Source organism: Camelus ferus, chromosome 14 (assembly GCF_009834535.1).
Source record: "Camelus ferus isolate YT-003-E chromosome 14, BCGSAC_Cfer_1.0, whole genome shotgun sequence".
Classification (NCBI taxonomy): domain Eukaryota; kingdom Metazoa; phylum Chordata; class Mammalia; order Artiodactyla; family Camelidae; genus Camelus; species Camelus ferus.
The window spans coordinates 9,662,454-9,682,437 of NC_045709.1; the positions used below are offsets into that span (position 1 = coordinate 9,662,454).

General features: G+C 32.9%; 1 protein-coding gene across 1 annotated transcript in view; it reads right to left on the minus strand.

The window, feature by feature from the left end:
* Positions 1-19,984, minus strand: part of KPNA3 (karyopherin subunit alpha 3) — a 74,175-nt gene that overhangs the window by 22,112 nt on the left and 32,079 nt on the right. The window contains exons 2-7 of the mRNA XM_032496180.1: positions 18,633-18,677; positions 5,345-5,434; positions 5,126-5,155; positions 4,987-5,039; positions 4,754-4,849; positions 1,827-1,912 (exon numbers count right to left, since the gene is read on the minus strand). Coding sequence (XP_032352071.1) covers positions 1,827-1,912; positions 4,754-4,849; positions 4,987-5,039; positions 5,126-5,155; positions 5,345-5,434; positions 18,633-18,677 — 400 coding nt within the window. The remainder of the gene's footprint in view (positions 1-1,826; positions 1,913-4,753; positions 4,850-4,986; positions 5,040-5,125; positions 5,156-5,344; positions 5,435-18,632; positions 18,678-19,984) is intronic.

Here is a 19,984-nt window from a genome sequence, read left to right on the forward strand (position 1 = left end):
TCAAATAACAGACCTACTGACAGTGTCTAAAAGTTGCTATTGTGCTATTAAAAGAAAACAGCAGCATGAAATTCTATCTAAAATGTATTAAAGTTCCTACCCTGAATGTTACATGTAAACTTAGAATATAATACTTTAGTCAATGTGATCCCAATCACTGATATGAGATTAATTAAAGAACTGATTATTCTCGTATCAGGCCTACTTTATATTTCACAATAATATATCATTATAATGCTTACTCTTTACATAACTTACACGTTAACTCAAATTCTAAAACACTGGTATCATACTGATTCTAGTAGGAAACTAAGCATAAGTTAGATCATTTTCTCTTAAATTTCAGTCAATTGTATACTACCTCTGGGATTTTTAGCTGTATCTATGCACTACCTGTATTATTTATTTAACATTTAAATTAAAATTGACTCACTTTTTAACCACTTTATTGAAATATAATTTACATGCAATATAATTTATCTGTTTAAGTGTATAATTCAATGATTTTTAGTATTTATACAGAGCTCTGTGGTCATCACCACAATCTAATTTTACAACATTTCCATCACCCCCAAAAGAAATCTCATACCCAGAACAGTCCTACTACCCACTCCCAGCCCTAGGCAACCATTTACTCTGCTTTCAGTCCTTGAGATTTTCCTATTCTGGACATTTTCATATAAATGAAATCGTATAATATGTGTTTTTTTTTTGTTTAGATTGTTTCACTTAGCATAATGTTTCTGAGGTTCATCCATGTTGTAGCACATATCAGTATTTCATTCTTTTTATTTTTAAAAATTTCATTTTTTTATTGCTGAATCATATTCCATGGTATACTACATTTTGTTATCTACTCATCAGCTAATGGATATTGGGGTTATTCCTATTTGGGGAATATTATGAGTAACATTGCTGCAAACATTTCTGTACAAGGCTTTCTGTTTTTCATATCTCTTGGTTCTACATAGTAGGGGAACTGCTGGGTCATATGATAACTCTATGGTTAACCTTTCAATAGACTGTTTTTCAGAGAGGCTGCAATATTTTACATTCTCATCAGCAATATATGAGGGTTTCAATCGACTCATATTTGCATTTTAACTCATTTTATCACTTCTGTAAATAGAATCCCAGTATCACTTACCACATATAGAAAATAACCAAAAAATTTTAAATGAAAACAAAAAATTGTTATTAAATTATACCCACTAATCTCTACTGAAAGCCCTAGTCTAGAAATCTGTTCCACTTTTGTTACAATCAATATCTAACTGGAAACCTTCTCCCTGACATCACTGAAATATCTAAAACAAAAGAGGAAGAGAACAGTATTCTCACTCCCTGATTCAATGTAACTTATTGCTATATCATTTACTACTTAGCATCATCTTGAGTACCACCTAATGTCTGTTAAGTGCCCCACACTTCAGACTACTTAGTGACATCTTTCAAAGAGCTTTTGTCAGATTGGGTCAACACACTAATAGCCCGTCTTAAGGTAGGCAAAATTTTAAAAATACTTATGTTACAAGCTAAAAGGCCTAAGCTACTCAGCACCTTGGAGGTACCAGAAACAAAAAATTTTAAATTATTAGGAGATGATCTCTACCCAAAAAGATAAAACTCTTATTTACTTTTTAGTAACCACAATTAAAATTATTTAATGATAGATTAATGATAGTTATGGTAAAGATATCAACTATCAAAAGTAACTTATAATAGTCACAAGCTTAAAAATGTTGTAAGATAAAACTTTACACTAAAACTCCACTTCCTTCCTTAAAAAAAAAAGGCCCAACGAGTAAGGAAGTTAATGTACTTACTAGACTGTACAACAGCTTGAGTCTGTGCAGAAGTTCCTGATGCTATATTAGTTAATGCCCAAGCAGCTTCAAACTGTAATGAAGGACTGTAAAGAACAATAAAAAATCTTTAGACACATAACTACCATTTACATTTATGACCCATAGATTATCCTTTACCTTGTCTTTGAGTTTCACTTTGCTATGTCCCATGTTGGACATCTACACCTGAATGTCTCAAAGTCCACCACTGGGTCTCAAAGTCAGTCAATAAAAACCAACTTCTTTATGTCCATCAGTAGTTGCAAAATTCAGTCAGTCTTTATTTTCCTTGACTCCTTCCTCTCCCACAGACATCTAATTAATAGGTCATGTCTATTTTACCTCATAAATATTTATTATATTTATAGCACCAACCCTAATATCACTGTGCTAGCTGAGGCCCTCACCATCTCATCTGAATCATTGCCACAACTTCTAGACTGGTCTTAAAGCTCTGATTCCACCACACCATCTGCTTTAAACACTGGAGATATTACAAGGCTTCATAATTTTGCTGAAAGAATGAGATCATTGCAATTTGGAATAGTGATGGAAGACCTCACAAAGAAAGTGAAAACTGAACTAGCTTTTCAAAGAATGATAAAGAAAAAAAGGCACTGATAGCTAGAAATACAAATAAAAGTATCATGGGTGGGATAATCATGATGTGTACAGACGACTAGGAAGAGGTCAAGAGAGCTGAAGCCAAGAAGATATGCAAAAATATAATACGGGATGCAACTGGAAGGTAGGGTATCTAAGTGTGTGAGTTGTGGAGGGGGCAGGACTCAAATCTCAGGTTTCAGAACTTGAAATTAATTCTATAGATATACTAAGTATAGAGTGCCACTGAAAAGTAAAGAAAATAAAATTGGAGTGCATGGTGTGCAGAACAGATTAAAAAAGGTTAAAGACTGATGTAGAAAAAATCTGTTAAAAGGAAATTATATTTATTAAATTAGGATATAGCTGAGAAACATAAATTCCTTTAAATAGAATACCAAAGGGGGAAGAGGTAATAGAGAGCAGAAACCAAGAAGAGTCAGGTTAGGGACTTAGAAGAAACTATAAATATCAAAGAAAGAGAGTGAGGTTGTTAATATTAAAAGGTTAGAGAGATACAAGAAGGAAAAGGTTTTATGGTGAATAAATGTCGGCAATATAGCAGGTGGTGAGGTTAAAAAGATGGCACAGAAGGGAAAATGGAGGAGCAGACAAGAACTACATGATGAATTTTGGCAAAATAAGAGGGTATCAGGGCAGAAGAGAAATAAAAGGATGATATGAGCAAAGATGAGACAGTGTATGTTGTCCCAGATTGGAAGAAGAAAGGGTTATTAGGTTATGCTAGGTGGTTTGGCAAAATACTGAAAATGAAGGTCTTAAATGAGAAAACAAAGATGTAAAAAGTACAATTACAAAGCCAAGGAAAGTCTTCTAAGATGTCATTTGAAAAAAGAGAGAGAAGACAGAGAAAAAATAAATAATGAATGCAGTAAGTAAACAATAAATGAACATTTATTATAAACTTGGTATTGTGTAGTGTTTTTATATATATTATTTCATTCCTCACAACCACCCAAATTTTATAGATGAGGTATTTGCGGCTTAGAAACTACCTGGGTTTGGTCCACAGCAAACCCTGAATTTAAACCAAGTCTATTTGGCTCCAAAGTCTATGGTCTTTTATATTATAACACAATTTTCCATGACAAATCCATCAAGTCAGATCAAAACTACTGACAATTTTCTATTTTTACTTTGGGTGGTAGTTACACAGTTCTGTACATATTTTCGTGTACTCTTCTGTATATATGCTGTATTTCACAGACATACCCACACAAATGAGTCTATGCCAAAGACTGGAAAGTTAAAAAAAAAAGGAGAAGAAAGAAAAGCAGACCAAAAACAAAGAATGCCCTAAAGGCCGAGGTACATATAACTTTTTTTAAGAACTGAAATAAGAGTTATTTTTACTTAAATAAATCATGTTACAGGAAATATATATGATAGTATAAAAACGTGTTAAGGGATTTTGGAGGGATGGTTGTGGCACACCATGGAAGCAGAAGAAAGTATTTTTAAATAATAAGAACCCTCAGTGGCAGCATTTATATACCACTATTTTTATCTAGTTAAATGAAAATCCCATAGACATTTAGCAAAATATTCCAAGTTTTAGTCTAAATGTGCCTTAAATGCAACATTAGCCTTTGTTTTAATATATTTTGGAGTTCAAACTTACATTCTCATCAGTTAATCCAAACTGATGAGGTTTAAGATACAGCACATCAAGATATCTCTAAACACTAACAGAAATGGGGCCAGTACCTCAAAAGATATCAAGTGGTGTTTTCCCCTTTCTATTTTGGAAAATTATAATCTGCCCTCTTACTTTTAGCCTATCACAAATAAAAAGCATGATGTTAGATAACTAATCACAGTTAGAGTTCTGTTAAAGACTTTGTAGAGTATCAGTGAATTAGCTGGAATACTCCCAGGGTAAGAAAGAGCTACTCAGTTCTGGAAGCCATTCATGTTGACTCAAGTCAGGAGGTTAATCTATATATAGACGCATAAGCAAAGAGTGACTCAAACACTATTTGGGTTGTTTTAAAATATTACTTAAAAAAACAACTAGCAAATAAAGACTATAAATATTTGAGATAAGTTATAATAGACAATAAATAAGCTAAAATTTTCCTGGAAAATATACACACACTTCATAAACTAAAAAGAGAAACTAGCTCTGCTGAGTATGATCAGAGAATAAGGAAATTACATTAAAATGCGTGACAAATGAGAAATGTAATAAACGCAAAACCAAACTGAACCCATTGGTTAAATAACAATCACTAATTTTCAGTTAGCTGAAAAACTGAACAGGAAGTCAAATTCATACTTACTTATCATCCCTTTCTAGACATTTGACTAGAATTGGTAAAATCCCAGATTTTATTAGGTCATCAATTGGGGGGTTTCTGTCACTGGATAGTAGCTTTCTAGAAAAACAAATATAAGAAATTAACTGCTACAATGTTCAAACTGTGAACAGAAATAACAATGCACTACTTCTAGACCATCAGCTAAGACTCCCTAGGTGTGACATAATTCTTTCTGTGAACAAATTAGTATCTACCTTGCAGCCTGGACAGCACTCAACTGGACCACTGGGTTATCACTTGTGGCATTCTGCAACACCAAATGTAAATTTCAGAAATTAAAAATAAATCAATTTCAAAATACTTCGAAATGAGGCTATTAAATTAATAACATACCTGCAATATAGCTTCTAGTGTTACATTTTGCTTAAAAAGAAAAAAAAATAGTTCAGCAAAGAGTTTAATAGCAAAATTATACTTATTAAATAGTCTACTAAAGTTAAGAGTTAATATACTTTAATTATCATTGTAAAATTGGTCTTAGACTAACAATGAAGTTCTCCCGTTATTATAAAAAATATTTTAAAAACACTTTATAAGAACATGGCAACTTACTGCTTTAAAATCAGCATCAACATCTGAATCTTCTAAACTTTCTTCTTGGGGAACATTTCTTTTTTTCAGTAAATGTTCATCTCTTTTGTTCTGAAAGGCAATCAGTAAGTGGTTAAGAAGTCATGAAGGTTACTATTAGTCAAAAATCTATTAAAATTATTTCAGTTTTATCATGCAATTGTGAAACAAACATTAAATCTCTACCTAAGGATAGTATGAATTAAGTGTGTATGCTGCAAACCAATGACAGGCCACATTCTGGATTTGGTTACAAAATTAACTGGTTTAAAGACCACCTTTCATACACACACACACACACACACACACACACACACACACACACAAACACACACACACACACACACACTCAATTTATTAAGCACCAACTGTTTTGACTAATACTGTGCCTCCTAATCTGCAGTGAAGATTTAAATTTGGGGATACATTATTATTATTACAAAAGTCTAACAAATATATTTCAACTAGTATGCTAGCTTTCATCAACTTATCGCTATTGGTAGCCTAAAGCAATTCATTAAGAAGTCAGGTTAATGAGAAAAAGTTCACTGTTCAAATGTTAAGGTCTGTACGTTTGTTGGGAGTTTGGAGAATGGGAATTCATTAGCATAAATGCGACTTACTTGCCATTATCTCAGATTTAAACTCTTGCTATCTGGCTTTTACAACAAGAATTCTCTACTAGCAAAAATATTTCTACATTTTACTTGATTTCAACTCTTTGTAGTGGCAACTTGGGCCTTTTCACATAATATATAACTTTGGATAAATTACAATTTTCTCTAAGGTTTTAGTTTGTTTATAGAATTAAGTCAAAATAAATTAAAGACTAAATGATTTCTAAGATCCTTTTTTTAAACATTTTTTACTGATTTATAATCATTTTACAATGTTGTGTCAAATTCCAGTGTAGAGCACAATTTTTCAGTTATACATGAACATATATATTCATTGTCACATTTTTTTCTCTGTGAGCTACCATAAGATCTTGTGTATATTTCCCTGTGCTATACAGTATAATCTTGTTTATCTATTCTACAATTTTGAAATCCCGTCTATCCCTTCCCACCCTCTGCCCCCTTGGCAACCACAAGTTTGTATTCTATGTCTATGAGTCTTTTTGTGTTTTGTATTTATGCTTTGTTTTTTTCTTTTTCTTTTTCTTTTTTTTTTTTTTAGATTCCACATATGAGCAATCTCATATGGTATTTTTCTTTCTCTTTCTGGCTTACTTCACTTAGAATGACATTCTCCAGGAGCATCCATGTTGCTGCAAATGGCGTTATGTTGTTGGTTTTTATGGCTGAGTAGTATTCCATTGTATAAATATACCACCTCTTCTTTATCCAGTCATCTGTTGATGGACATTTAGGCTGTTTCCATGTCTTAGCTATTATAAATAGTGCTGCTATGAACACTGGGGTGCAGGTGTCATCCTGAAGTAGGGTTCCTTCTGGATATAAGCCCAGGAGTGGGATTCCTGGGTCATATGGTAAGTCTATTCCTAGTCTTTTGAGGAATCTCCACACTGTTTTCCACAGTGGCTTCACCAAACTGCATTCCCACCAGCAGCATAGGAGGGTTCCCCTTTCTCCACAGCTTCTCCAGCATTTGTCATTTGTGGATTTTTGAATGATGGCCATTCTGATTGGTGTGAGGTGATACCTCATTGTAGTTTTGATTTGCATTTCTCTGATAATTAGTGATACTGACCATTTTTTCATGTGCTTATTGATCATTTGTATGTCTTCCTTGGAGAATTGCTTGTTTAGGTCTTTTGCCCATTTTTGGATTGGGTTGTTTGGTTTTTTCTGATTAAGTCGTATGAGCTGCTTATATATTCTGGAGATCAAGCCTTTGTCAGTTTCATTTGCAAAAATTTTCTCCCATTCCGTAGGTTGTTTATTTGTTTTACTTATGGTTTCCTTTGCTGTGCAGAAGCTTGTAAGTTTAATTAGGTCCCATTTGTTTATTCTTGCTTTTATTTCTTCTAGGAGAAAATTTTTGAGATGTATGTCAGATAATGTTTTGCCTATATTTTCCTCTAGGAGGTTTATTGTATCTTGCCTTATGTTTAAGTCTTTGATCCATCTTGAGTTGATTTTTGTGTATGGTGTAAGGGAGTGTTCTAGCTTCATTGTTTTACATGTTGCTGTCCAGTTTTCCCAACACCATTTGTTAAAGAGACTGTCTTTATTCCATTGTATATTCTTGCCTCCTTGGTCAAAGATTAGTTGACCAAAAGTTTGAGGATTCATTTCTGGGCTCTCTATTCTGTTCCATTGGTCTATATGTCTGTTTTTGTACCAATACCATGCTGTCTTGATGACTGTAGCTCTATAGTATTGTCTGAAGTCTGGGAGAGTTATTCCTCCAGCCTCTTTCTTTCTCTTCAGTAATGCTTTGGCAATTCAAGATCCTTTTTGATGTAAAATTTCCAAGGGTTTACTATCTAGTCCTCAGTACAATATTTATAGAAGTGTTTGATTATAATAGAAAGTTACTGATGATGTATGAAAATTAATGTTATAATTCAGATCAAATAGAAAGTTAAAGCTAGAAATATATATCTGAAGCTTAGTGGCTTATCTACATGACATCTACTTTTGTACTATGTATAAGCAAGCATGTTTAAACAAACTGATATTTATATACATGCTAATCCTTAGGAGATTACCAATTTCCAATTATAGCACAGTATACTTCTTTAGTAACTACTTAAATAATTAATTCTACAGTATTTTTAAATTATGCATGCCACAAATATTAAAATCCATGCATTGATATTTTATAGCCTCAACAGGCTTCCCACAAAATAGTTAATGATTTATGTTGGGAAAACTTGGCAGACAGAATCTTGACCAAGTGGCAAAGGTTATCATCAAGAGTAAAGGAAAAATTAACATTTTGTGCCTTTTGCTCTGAAGTACTGAGAAAACAATATCACTTTTGTGGTATTCCTGACTAAAATAATAGTAGTAGTTGTAATAATAACAACAAACTGAGAAAAGTCAGACAAATCCAAACCTGTCATTCTATTAAAAAACCAGTCTGTACTCTTTAGAAATACAGTCATGAAAGATAACAACTGAGGAACTGTTGGATTGAAGGAGACTTAAAAAACATGACTACTAATTGTAATGTCTAATCCTAGATCAGGTCTTGAATTTTAAAGGACATTATTGGGAAAAACTGGCAAAACATGAATGGAGTCTATGGATTTGGATAGTAGAAATCTACCCATGTGAACTTGACAAATGCACTAAGATTACATAGGAAGTTATACGCTTTTGTGAGATATAAGGGTATATAAGGGGCACCATGCTGCAGCTTCACTGGTTCAAGGGAAAAAGTGTGTGTGTGTGTGTGTGGATAAAACTATATATATAGTTACATATATGTAAAAATCAGAGAGACAGTGAGAATAAGACAACTATCAAAAAATGCTAAGAATCAAGGAAGCTGGGTGCTGAGTGAAAAGTGTATGGTTTTTCTTGTACTATTCTTGCAACTCTGAATCTCAAGCTGCAAGTTTGAAATTATTTCCAAATTTAAAAAAAAATTATGTAGTTTGTGATCTGTAACAGTTAATCTTAAAATCTATTATATCATATAATAACTTTTAGCATCTCTTAGAATTTAATCCATTTAAAAAGTTTCAGCAGAATTAAAAAAGATAAAACAAAAATTATTCTAACCCTGATCCTATTCTATTTTCATGCTCTGCTCCCTCTAACTATTCCAGAGCCTGAATAATCAAGCTTCCAAAGGCCTTTTAGGGATCTTACTCCCTCTATTCCTCCTACTCTCCCAGGTATTTCAGGCTTAAAAGGAATACAAAGCATAAACACAACTAAAACCTCCTCTATACACACAAATCCAATCCAGGAATAGCATTTTGTCATTATATGCTATGTTTGCTGTCTTTTTTTGGTAAGGAAGCTCCTCTCTAATCCTAATTTGCTAAATTTAAAAAAATCTTTTTAAGCTGCAAATAGGTGTTGAATTTTATTAAATTGTGCTTTTTTTTTTTGCATCTATTGAAATAGGCATATAACTTTCCCCTTTCATCTATAAATGTGGTAAATTAATTGATTTTCTAATGTTAAACTCAGAACCTTGTAAGTCCTGGGATAAACCTTTCTTGGAATTAAAAATAAATATACATACACATATATATATTCATTACTGGATTATTTACTAATATTTTATTGGGGATTTTTTTCACCTATGTTTATAAATGAAACTAGCTTATAAGCATCTTTTCTCATGCTGTCCTGGTCTGGTTCTTGGTGTCATGGTTTGCTAGCCTCATAAAATGAGCTGGTTAAGTGTTCCCTCTTTACCTTCTCTGAAATCATTTAATTAGGCTGAAATTATCTGTTCCTTGAATGCTTGCTGGAGCTCCATCTGTAAGGTTACCTTTTCTTTTCAGGGGGTGGGAGAGGTTAAATTTTTAGCTACTGATATAATTTCTTTCATTATTTTAAAATTCACCTAAGTTTTCAAATTTATTGGCATAAAATTGCTCACATTCAAATTGTGGTCGATTGTTTGCAAAAATGGCTATAATTCCCTTTTCCATATCCATGCCCCTGGATAGTTGGGTCCTGCACTTATTCTAGGTTGGCTGTGTGACTTGCTTTGGCAATGGGACATCAAGTAAATGGACTTGAAAACTGCCTACACAACCGAGCATGTCCTCTCTTGTTGCTCTTACAATTTGAGAACTACCATGTAAACAACTCTAAGTTAGTCTGCTCAAGGATGACGCTATATGAAGGACAACCAAAGTCTCAGCTGGAACATGTGAAACCATCTTAGCTCATCCAGTCACCAGCTAACCCACCAACTGACTAGAGATGAATGATGGAGCCCAGCAGAGAGAGAACTGGCCCAGGCCAGAAGAATCACTCTGCCAACCCAAAGAATTGTTAGCTGAATAAAATGGCTGTGGTGTTAAGCCACTTAGTTTTGGAGTGGTTCATCATGGAGCAAAGACTAAGTCATGTACTAATATTTTGAAACCTATGCTATATATGAGTTAATGTCTTTTATATTCCTTTCTCTCTACTCGCTATAAAGTTCTCTTGTAAAATATCACTTCAACGGTATTCCACAGGTTCTGACATGCAATATCTTCCTATTGATCCTATCTTGGCATTACTAATTTCCATTAGCATTTCTTGATGCCCAAGGTATTTAGAAGCGCTTACTTTTTTTTTTTCACAATTTTAAGGTTTTTGTAACTGCCTTACTCACTGATTTCTAATTTTATTTTATTGTGATAAGAGAACACAGTTTGTACAACACTCTGAAATTAGCTGACATATGCTTTATTCCAGAGTTTCCCAAACTTTCTCATTTCATAGTGTAGGCAAAAGATAATACTAGTTTCCTTTATTGAGTAGTTAGGTCCAAACAACTAATAGTACTTTGAGGTAGAAACATATAAATGAAAAGAAAAAAAATTTATTTCACTCAGACAAAATATGTGATTGAAAAAGACAGTGCAATCTGATGTTTAAATTGTGAACTATCTCAAGTTCTAATAATTCTGTGGTATCTGAAATGTTAAGTTGTCACTGTGTTTTTGTCAAAAATTTTAGAATATCCTAAGATATCTCTTTGAGTTCATTATGGAGTGTATACAATATACGGTGCAACAAATATGGCTTTATACTATTACAAAACCAATTTTCAAATTTGTGTGGGATTTTATATGTGTTCATTAGATAATATTTGGAAATTAAATTATCTACCTTTTAATCTCCTATTAATTGGGTGTTTATTGTTGACTAAAATACCTCTCACGATGATTATGTCTTTGACAAATTTCTCCTTGTAATTCTGTCAATTTTGGCTTTGTATCTATTTGGACATATGTTATTAGGCACATACAAGTTTACTGTTATTATAGCTTCTTAGTAAATGTTTCTTATATCAAAAATTAAGTAACAACCTTTGCATTTGAATTGAAAACATCCTAACATAGTCCCAAATATCCTAGGGCATGAAAGTCATACTTTTTACTCTTAATAAAATTCATTTACAAGCCAAGGAAAGATAATCAGTCTTTGGGTAGGTTTCTGGTGATTTGATTAATCATTAAAGGAGGCTTCATCGAAACCAGTAACTTCAACTTGTAATTGATAATTTAGAGATTTTTACCCTCCTAGATAATTCACAAGTTCAGCATCCAGAAAAGGTATCTTTCTCTTTTGTCAAGTGGGAGGGGAGCTCAGAGGATATGGAAACTAGCCTGGTTTCAACATCTATCTCATCTACAAACACACACATAGATTAGATCCATTTTTAAAGTTCCTTTAGAAATCTATTATTAATCTATTAACCTGTGCATATACTTAACGCTTTTTAGATCTTCTGTTTTCTGGTAATTGGTTGAACCACATGGAATTGCCACTCTGTAGATCAAAAAGGTTAATTATGGGCAATTTCTTATGACTTAACCTAATTTTTTTGAGTTAATAAATTCTGTATTATTAATCTTATATCCTGAAATTCTTCTTTTTCATTCCATTTTGGAAAAAGTGGCTTGCAATTCTATACTAAATTTGTGGAACTGATGTCAGCAGCTACTTCTTTTAAATATTATGAAAAAGATAGATAATTATTTACCAGCCACATTTCAAACCTGAAATAATTAAATCTGTTTTTACCCAGCAATATCTTCATTGTCTTAAATCTTTATCTAGTTTTAGTTCCTGTAAAATTTAAATCTTTATTTTACAGATAAGTAAATGGGGACACAGAGAATCTGGCTAAATTAAATTATATACCTAGGAAATATCAGTTAAGATTTGAACCCAGGTTGTGGCTACAGATTTTTATTTCTTAAATATATTCAATGGCTTGCTTCTTCTTAGAAGTAGCCCAATTCTGGCTGTGTCTAAATGCTTGTAAAGAGGTAGAAAAAAATGCTCAAAAGAGAGACTTTCCCCTCAATATTAACATTTATGAAGTGACACTACTGCTGGGTGGTTACATGAATATTCACCCCATGAGTTTTATATGTTATATTTACATTTGGAGCAGTCTGCTCAGTTTGTCATACTTTGAAAATTAAAAGAAAAAAAACCCCACCAAAGTATTACTTGTTCATCAATCAGGTAAAAATCTGACAACCTAACACAAATTACTTTTCCCGCAGGAACACTGAGCTGATCTTATCAAATGGCTGCTTTTCTTGGACTCTAATTTACCAATTCAGGGTTTTTTAAATGGAAACTTTTATTGAGGTAACTGTAAATCTGCATGCAGTTGTAAGAAATAATGCAGAAGTCCCTTGTACACTTTGCCCAGGATACTACCCCATGGTATCATTTTGCAACATTATAGTATAACATCACAACCAGGACAGTAACACTGATACAATTCACTGATCTTATTCAGATGTTAGGTCTTATTTGCATTCACTGTATGTGTGTTTATGTGTATTTAGTTCTATACAATTTTAACACCTGTATAGGTTCTTGTATCCACCATTATAGTCAGGATACTGAAAAGTTCCAAAACCAGGAGATGCCCTCCTGCTGCTCTTTTTATAAGCAAACCATCTCCCTCTCACTTGCCTGCTCCAACTAAACCCCTGGCAACCATTAATCTGTTCTCCCTCCATTTCTAAAATTTTATCATTTCAAAAATATTCTCTAAATGGAATTATATAATATATAATCTTTTTTATGAGCTTTTTTTGCCCAGCATAATTCTCTGGAAATTCATACAAGCTGTTGCTCCTATCAATATAGTTCCTTTTTATAGCTAGGTGTTATTTCATGAATATACCATAGTTTAACCATTTGCCCTCTAAAGGACATCAGGTTGTTTCCAGGTTTCGGCTATTATAAAATAAAGTTTTTATCAACATCTGTGTATAGGTTTTGTATGAACACCCATTTTCTTATCTCTGGGTAAATGCTTAGGAGTGTGGCTGGTGATACATATACTAGTTACATGTTTTCCAGACTGACTGTACCGTTTTACATTCCCACCAGCAACATATGAGTGATTCAGTTTCTCTGCATCCTCATCAGTATTTGGTGTTACTGCTTTTTTTTTTTTTTACAATTTTTTTTTTTCTTTTTCTTTTTGGAAGTACTAGGGATTGAACCCAGGACCTCATGTATGCTAAGTATGTGCTCTATCACTGCACTATACCCCAACCTCATTATCACTATTTTTTATTTAAGCTGTCCTGATATATGCTTAGTTGGTTTTAATCCATATTTCCCTGATGGCTAATGATGCATTAATCATCATCATTACCAACTGTATATCTCCTTCAATGAAATGTCTCTTTATATCTTTTGCCCATTTTCTAGTTGGATTGTTTGTTTTTTTACTGTGGAGCTTTAAGAGTTTATTACATATGCTAGATAATAGTCCTATAATGGATATATGGTTTTCTTCCAGTTTCTAGCTTATATTTTCATCCTATTCATGGGCTTTCACAGAGCAGTATTTTTTAATTTGCTATGGTTGATTTTCCTTTTATGAATTACAAGTTTATGGTGAAGTATAAGAACTCTTTGGCTCCTGGTCAGTTGCCTCCATTTTTTCTCTAAAAGTTTTATGCTGCACATTTGAGTCTAGAATCCATTTTGTGTTTTGTATAAGATGTGAAACTTAGGTTGAGGTTATTTTTTTCCCTTTGTTTTGCATATGGATGTTCTAGTACCATTTGTTGAAAAGACTATCCTTCCTCCATTGAATTAATTTTGCACCTTTGCTAAAAATCATTTGGGTGTTTTCGTGTGGGTTTATTTCTGCATTCTGTCTTTTGTCCCACAGATCTATCCTTCTGCTAATACCAGACAGTATTCATTATCCTAGCTATTCCACTAGCTTTAATATTGGAAAGAGCAATGGCTCCTATTTTATTTTTTCTCAGGATTTGTTTTAGCTCTTGCAGAGCCTGTGCCTTTCCATATACATTTTAGAATAAGACTGTCTATGTCTACAAAGAACCTTGGTGAGATTTTGGTAACAATAGATAAATTTGAGAACAGATATCTTTACTATATTAAGTCTTCTAATCCATTACCACAGTGCATGTTTCTCCCTTTACTTAAGTCTTATTTGATTTCTCTCATCAGCATTTTATAATATTCAGCATACAGATTCTATACATGTTTTGTTAAAATATACCAATGCATTTTATTTTCTTTGGAGTGACCAATGAGTGGTATCGTGCTTTTAATTTTGGTTGCTGAAAGCTCATTATTAGCATTTATAAGTGACTGACTTTTATGTGTGATCTTGCTGAAATCACTTACTAGTTCTAGAAGCTTTTTTCTTGTAGATTCTTCAGCATTTTTTACATAGATTATCACGTCATCTGCAAATAGGGACAGTTTATTTCTTCTGCTCCAAACCAATCTTTTAGTTCTTTTTCTTGACTTATGGCACTGGCTAGAACTTTCAGCACTAATGTTAAATAAGAGTGGTGAGAATGGACATCCTTGTCTTGTTCCCAGATTTAGGAGAGAAGCTTTTCATCTTTCACAATTAAATAAGATGTTAGCTATGGGTTTTTGGCAGATGCTGTTCATCAACTCTAAGTAATTTTCCCTTCTATGTATAATTTTTTGAAAGTTTTATCAAGAAAGGGTATGAAATGCTTTTTCAGCATCAACTGATATGATCATATGATTTTTCTTCTTTAGCTTGTTAACATGGGGAATTCAGGATATTTTAAAAAAGAGATATTTTACTAAAAAGTCAAACAACTAGTCTGATCTGTCCAACAGGGCATTTTGGTGGTGTTTTTCTTTATGTAAGAACTTGACTTGCTGTAACCCCAGATCTAATGACAGTAAAGCCCTATGGCATATATGACTGATCAATCATCAAGAGAATATAATATAAATGTGCTGAAGTTATAAATGCCAGTGACAGGTTTTGGACTGATTTTCAATTTATGAAGCATTATTCAGTTAAACATTTACCACTATAAATGTATGAGGCATCATAACATAATGGTTAAGAGCTCAGCTCTGACATTTTTCAGCTGTGTGACTTTAGGCAAGTTATTTAATTCCTATGTAACTCTGTTTACAGCATGATATAAAACAGAAGTTTAGACTTCTGCGTAAGTATGAATGCATAAGGGCCTAATTAAATAAGAAAGCAAGAAATCTAGGAGGTAAAGGAAGAAAAGAGAATTCAAACAAAAAGAATTTGAGGCCAGTAAAGCAGTACATATAAATAACTAGATCTCACCTTCAATTTTGATAGATCAGTATCAGTGTCATTAAGTATGGTCATTAGATTGGCTAGAAGTCCTTGAACTGTTACAAGTTTGTTACAAGATAAGGAGTTTGTGCTAGAAACCAACTGTGAAACTAAACACACCATTTAGTTCCATCATTTATTTATTTAGGAAGAAAGATCTTCTCAGTAAAGAAAGTAGTGTCTTGTTTAATATTCTGACACAAGCTCCTTAACTTGTCACATATCAGGACTTTTGAGTAGCAATATTCTATATCTAAAATGTTTTTCTTAAAATTTCAATAAATGATTTAAATTTAAGAAGAATTTTAAGCTATTATAATTCAATTAAATTCTTGGATTTGAGCATTTAATGAGTACCAACTGCATGTCAAGAATTTGAGTAGGTATTTTCAGGTGGGCTGGGAGAGAGACCTGGGATGAGGCGAGAGGTTGGGGGAAGCGTGGTTACTACCTTCGCTTTAGAAGGTTACCATCTAATAGAAAGGGGTAGAGCTCATCTAAGAAACACTGGGGACTAGTTCTCTATTCTTGTGTTTTCAAGAATCTCAATGTCAGTAATAACAATGCTATGATTTTCTCCTCAATGGAGCAGTACAGATAGCAAGGCTGGAATCAGAGGCAGACACTCTGACTATAAAGAATAGAGGAATCTTCTCTTGAAGGGCTCTCCACACTTCTGTAAACTTGCATTAAAATCAATTAAGTTTTGTCTAATGTTTAGGCTTTGTTTCAGGAAGGGTTCACTTTCTGCTATTTACTCAGGGAATTCTTAAATGTGAAATAAGGAACTGCTTAAGATTTCTTTAGTTAATTTCATTTAGATCCTCCTACAAAGATTTTCAAGAATTAATCATAGTAATTAGAAAGGAAATAATGTTATCCAGAAGGAGAAAAAAAAAAGATGAGATAAAAGGTCTCTAAGGTAACCAAGATGAGTATTTAAAAAGATGTACTCTGACAAGCAAGAAATTTTAATTCTATGAATTAAATAGAAGTCAGCACAACTATGTAAGGAACAAATCACCAAATATAAATATAAGTGAATAGCTTAGATTTATAAGCATATCAGAAGGGCTAAAGAACTTAAAACAGGGGAAGGTTCTGAAAAATACCAGGATTAGTACAAAAGTTTTAGAGTTGTATTCCAAGCACAAAAAGTTAAGGGAAAGTAAAGCGGATTTTACTGGGGATCTGGGGGTTGCTGGTGTATTTCTTCATATGTACTTCATAAAGAGATGACAAAAAAAAAAAGAATACTTACTTGCTTCCAATTTTATTCCTACTGACTCTAACAAAGAGAATGATCTTCACAAGATGAATGAAAAACCAGGCACAAAAGGACACACACCAGTCTACATAAAGTGCAAAATATGCAAAATAATCTACAGTGTTAGAAATCAGGATAATGGTTACCTTTAGGGGACAGATGCACCTGGGAAGGGAACTTGGGATACAGGTAATGTTTTCTTTCTTGATATAGGAGCTGGTTACACAGATGTGTTTACTTTGTGAAAATTCATTAAGCTATACACTTAAGTTGTATTGACTTTTTTGTATGTATGCTGTATGTTAATAAAAAGTTAAAAAGGGGGGAAAAAAAAGAAGCTAAGTCCAAAGTGCTAAGACTGGCAAGGAGCTCACCTTACTCACTTCATTAAGCTAAGGCTTAGTTCACTTCTGCGGTCCAAATGACCTAAGGATCTGAAAAAACTTGAAATATGATTGCCAAATCACTGCTATTCATCTGTAAGTATTCACGAAGAAGTTAAGGAGTTGAAAGAACACAGGCATTAGCAAGTATCTTTTAAATTTAATAAAAAATGGGGAAGAGGGTTACAGAAGATTTCAGGAACTATATACTATACCAATGAGTATATCATCAATGCTGAACAAAAATTCCTGACACAAAGTGGGTATTAAATAAATACTTATTGAGTAAATAAATGCACAGGTTTATTTAATTCTAATGACTCACTGAGAGTGTGTGTACTTTCAGAATCAAGACCTTCCTTCTCTCTAAAACTGAAAAGTTTCAAGGCAGTAATTTAATATATGAGTTTCAGGAGTAAATCAGATCATGAAAAGGATCTAATCCAAGACAAACACTAAGATTTAGAAATATGTTTCAAATCTATTTTTTTAAATGTACATGTAAATAGAATTTATTATGCATACTTTCTTAAATGATAGTTAAAATTCGCTTAAAATGTGCTTGTATGAAAACACAATCTGATGAAGATAATTCAAAAATAATAGAAGAAAATAAAATAAATTTTAACAGCAGATGCATTCAATTGGTAAGATATAAGGCAATTCTAGGACACTATGAATTCATCTACAAACAGAAACAGACTCGCAGACTTTAGTACACAATCTTACAGTTACCGGCGAAAGTGGGTGGGAAGGGATAAATTTGGGAGTTTAGGATTTACAAATGTTAGCCACTATATATAAAAATAGACTTTTAAAAAAAGTTTCTTCTGTATAGCAGAGGGAACTATGTTCAATATCTTGCAGTAACCTCTAATGGAAAAAAAAACGTAAATGAATATATGCATTTACTGAGACATTGTGCTGTACACTAGAGATTGACACATTGTAAATGACTGTACTTCAGTTTTTAAAAATTTAAAAAAAGATATAAGGCAATTCTACTTTTATTTTTCTAAAACATCTTTAACAAGTTATGTATATACCTTTTGTATAAGGAAGGTGGAGGAATTCTGTCCAGCACATAGCCCATAGAAAGAGGATATTAAGAAAACATCTGAACTACAACAGATGTCGTGAAAATTTCAGTGATAGTGATCGAGTACTTCATACAGTACCTGGTACTTCAATAAATGGAACCTATTATAAGTCTATGCCATTATAAACTATTTAATAATACAGTTCTATGCTGTGTAGTTTTAGGGATGACCACTGATTTGCCATAGTATTTTCATTACTCAAGTTATATAAAATTTTAACTTCAGAAAAATCCAATTACTTTTTATTAAACACAAATCACTCTTACCTTTCGTAGTTCAACTGTCACTTCATTTCTGTGTCTTCGCATTGTCTGAAAAGAAAAACAAAAAATTCATAAGTATCTAAATATTGATACTGCTATATAAATTAAGGTCCTAGGCATTTAAGATTAAAAATTTTTTTAGATTGCATTCTTAAGTATTAATCAGTTTTAGACTTTAAATGATGAACTACAGGAGGTTAAAAAGCCAGAACTCCTGTCTATTTTACTGGGTATCTGTTGGTTAGTTCTGTGAGGAGTGGGAAGTGAAGCTTGGCTGCCTCGGATCCATTCTCCTTTCTGAACTACCCTCAGGTTTCTTCAAGGATCTAATATATTCTCCACTGTGTACAGTATTGATGGAATCTCACTCTCTCCTAGCATAAGACTCAAACTTTGCCAACAGAACTCTCTCCTTTAACTCTGAACCTTGAGTAAGATGGAATGAAAAAAAAAAGCACATTAACTTCTAAAGGGAGTATTTGGACAAGGCAGTGAATTGTGCCTATGTCCTGGACTTGTATTCCCAATTAACTGGTGTCCCTACTCATTCTATGAACTTCCCCATGTTTTTCCAATAAATTATGGTTTTGCTTAAGCCAGCCAGAGCTGATCTCTGATGCCTGCCATCAGTGTATTCTATCTCAAATGATTAATTTTTTTTAAAAAAGTGACTCTTTGTCATAGCCTTAAAAGTCACATAAAAATAAAAGTAAGTTTGGGATAGATACTTTTTATCAGAAGTTAAGAAGTATCTTTCTAAGTTTACTAAGAGAATCTATCTGGAGTGTCTCAACAGGAATTATTGAAATGACTAGATATCCCCTCTCCCCTTGACATACTGATATGATGTGTTATTTTATTACATATGTAAGTATGGTAAATGCTTACATTTTCAGAATAGAGGCTCATAAAGGCTACATGTCATGGTCTATTATAATTTTAAAACACCGCCAGATCCAGTATGCTATGATTTTATTTAATGATTCTTTTGCTATTTGCTCATTCTGTAGAGCTTTGTCTTTCTTCACTTGAAGATCAGAATTGCACTACTGTTAAAAATCTGCCTATATGGGCATCTAATCCAATTGTTACTGGAACTAAAAAGAAAAAATATTTTTACTGCAATAACTACGACACTTAATTGTTTATAAATTGTTGTAAGATAATACATAACAAAAAAGATCCAGGCAGCCTATCCCCTCCAAAATATGATCAAGTTACTGCCACACTGCAATTCCTATTAAAATACTACTTCAGCATGGATAGAGGTGGTGAGCTAACCTCTTAAGTACTCTACATTAGGAATCTACACCTCAGAGAGGGTTAGCATTTGAAGCACCCAAATCATGAGTTTG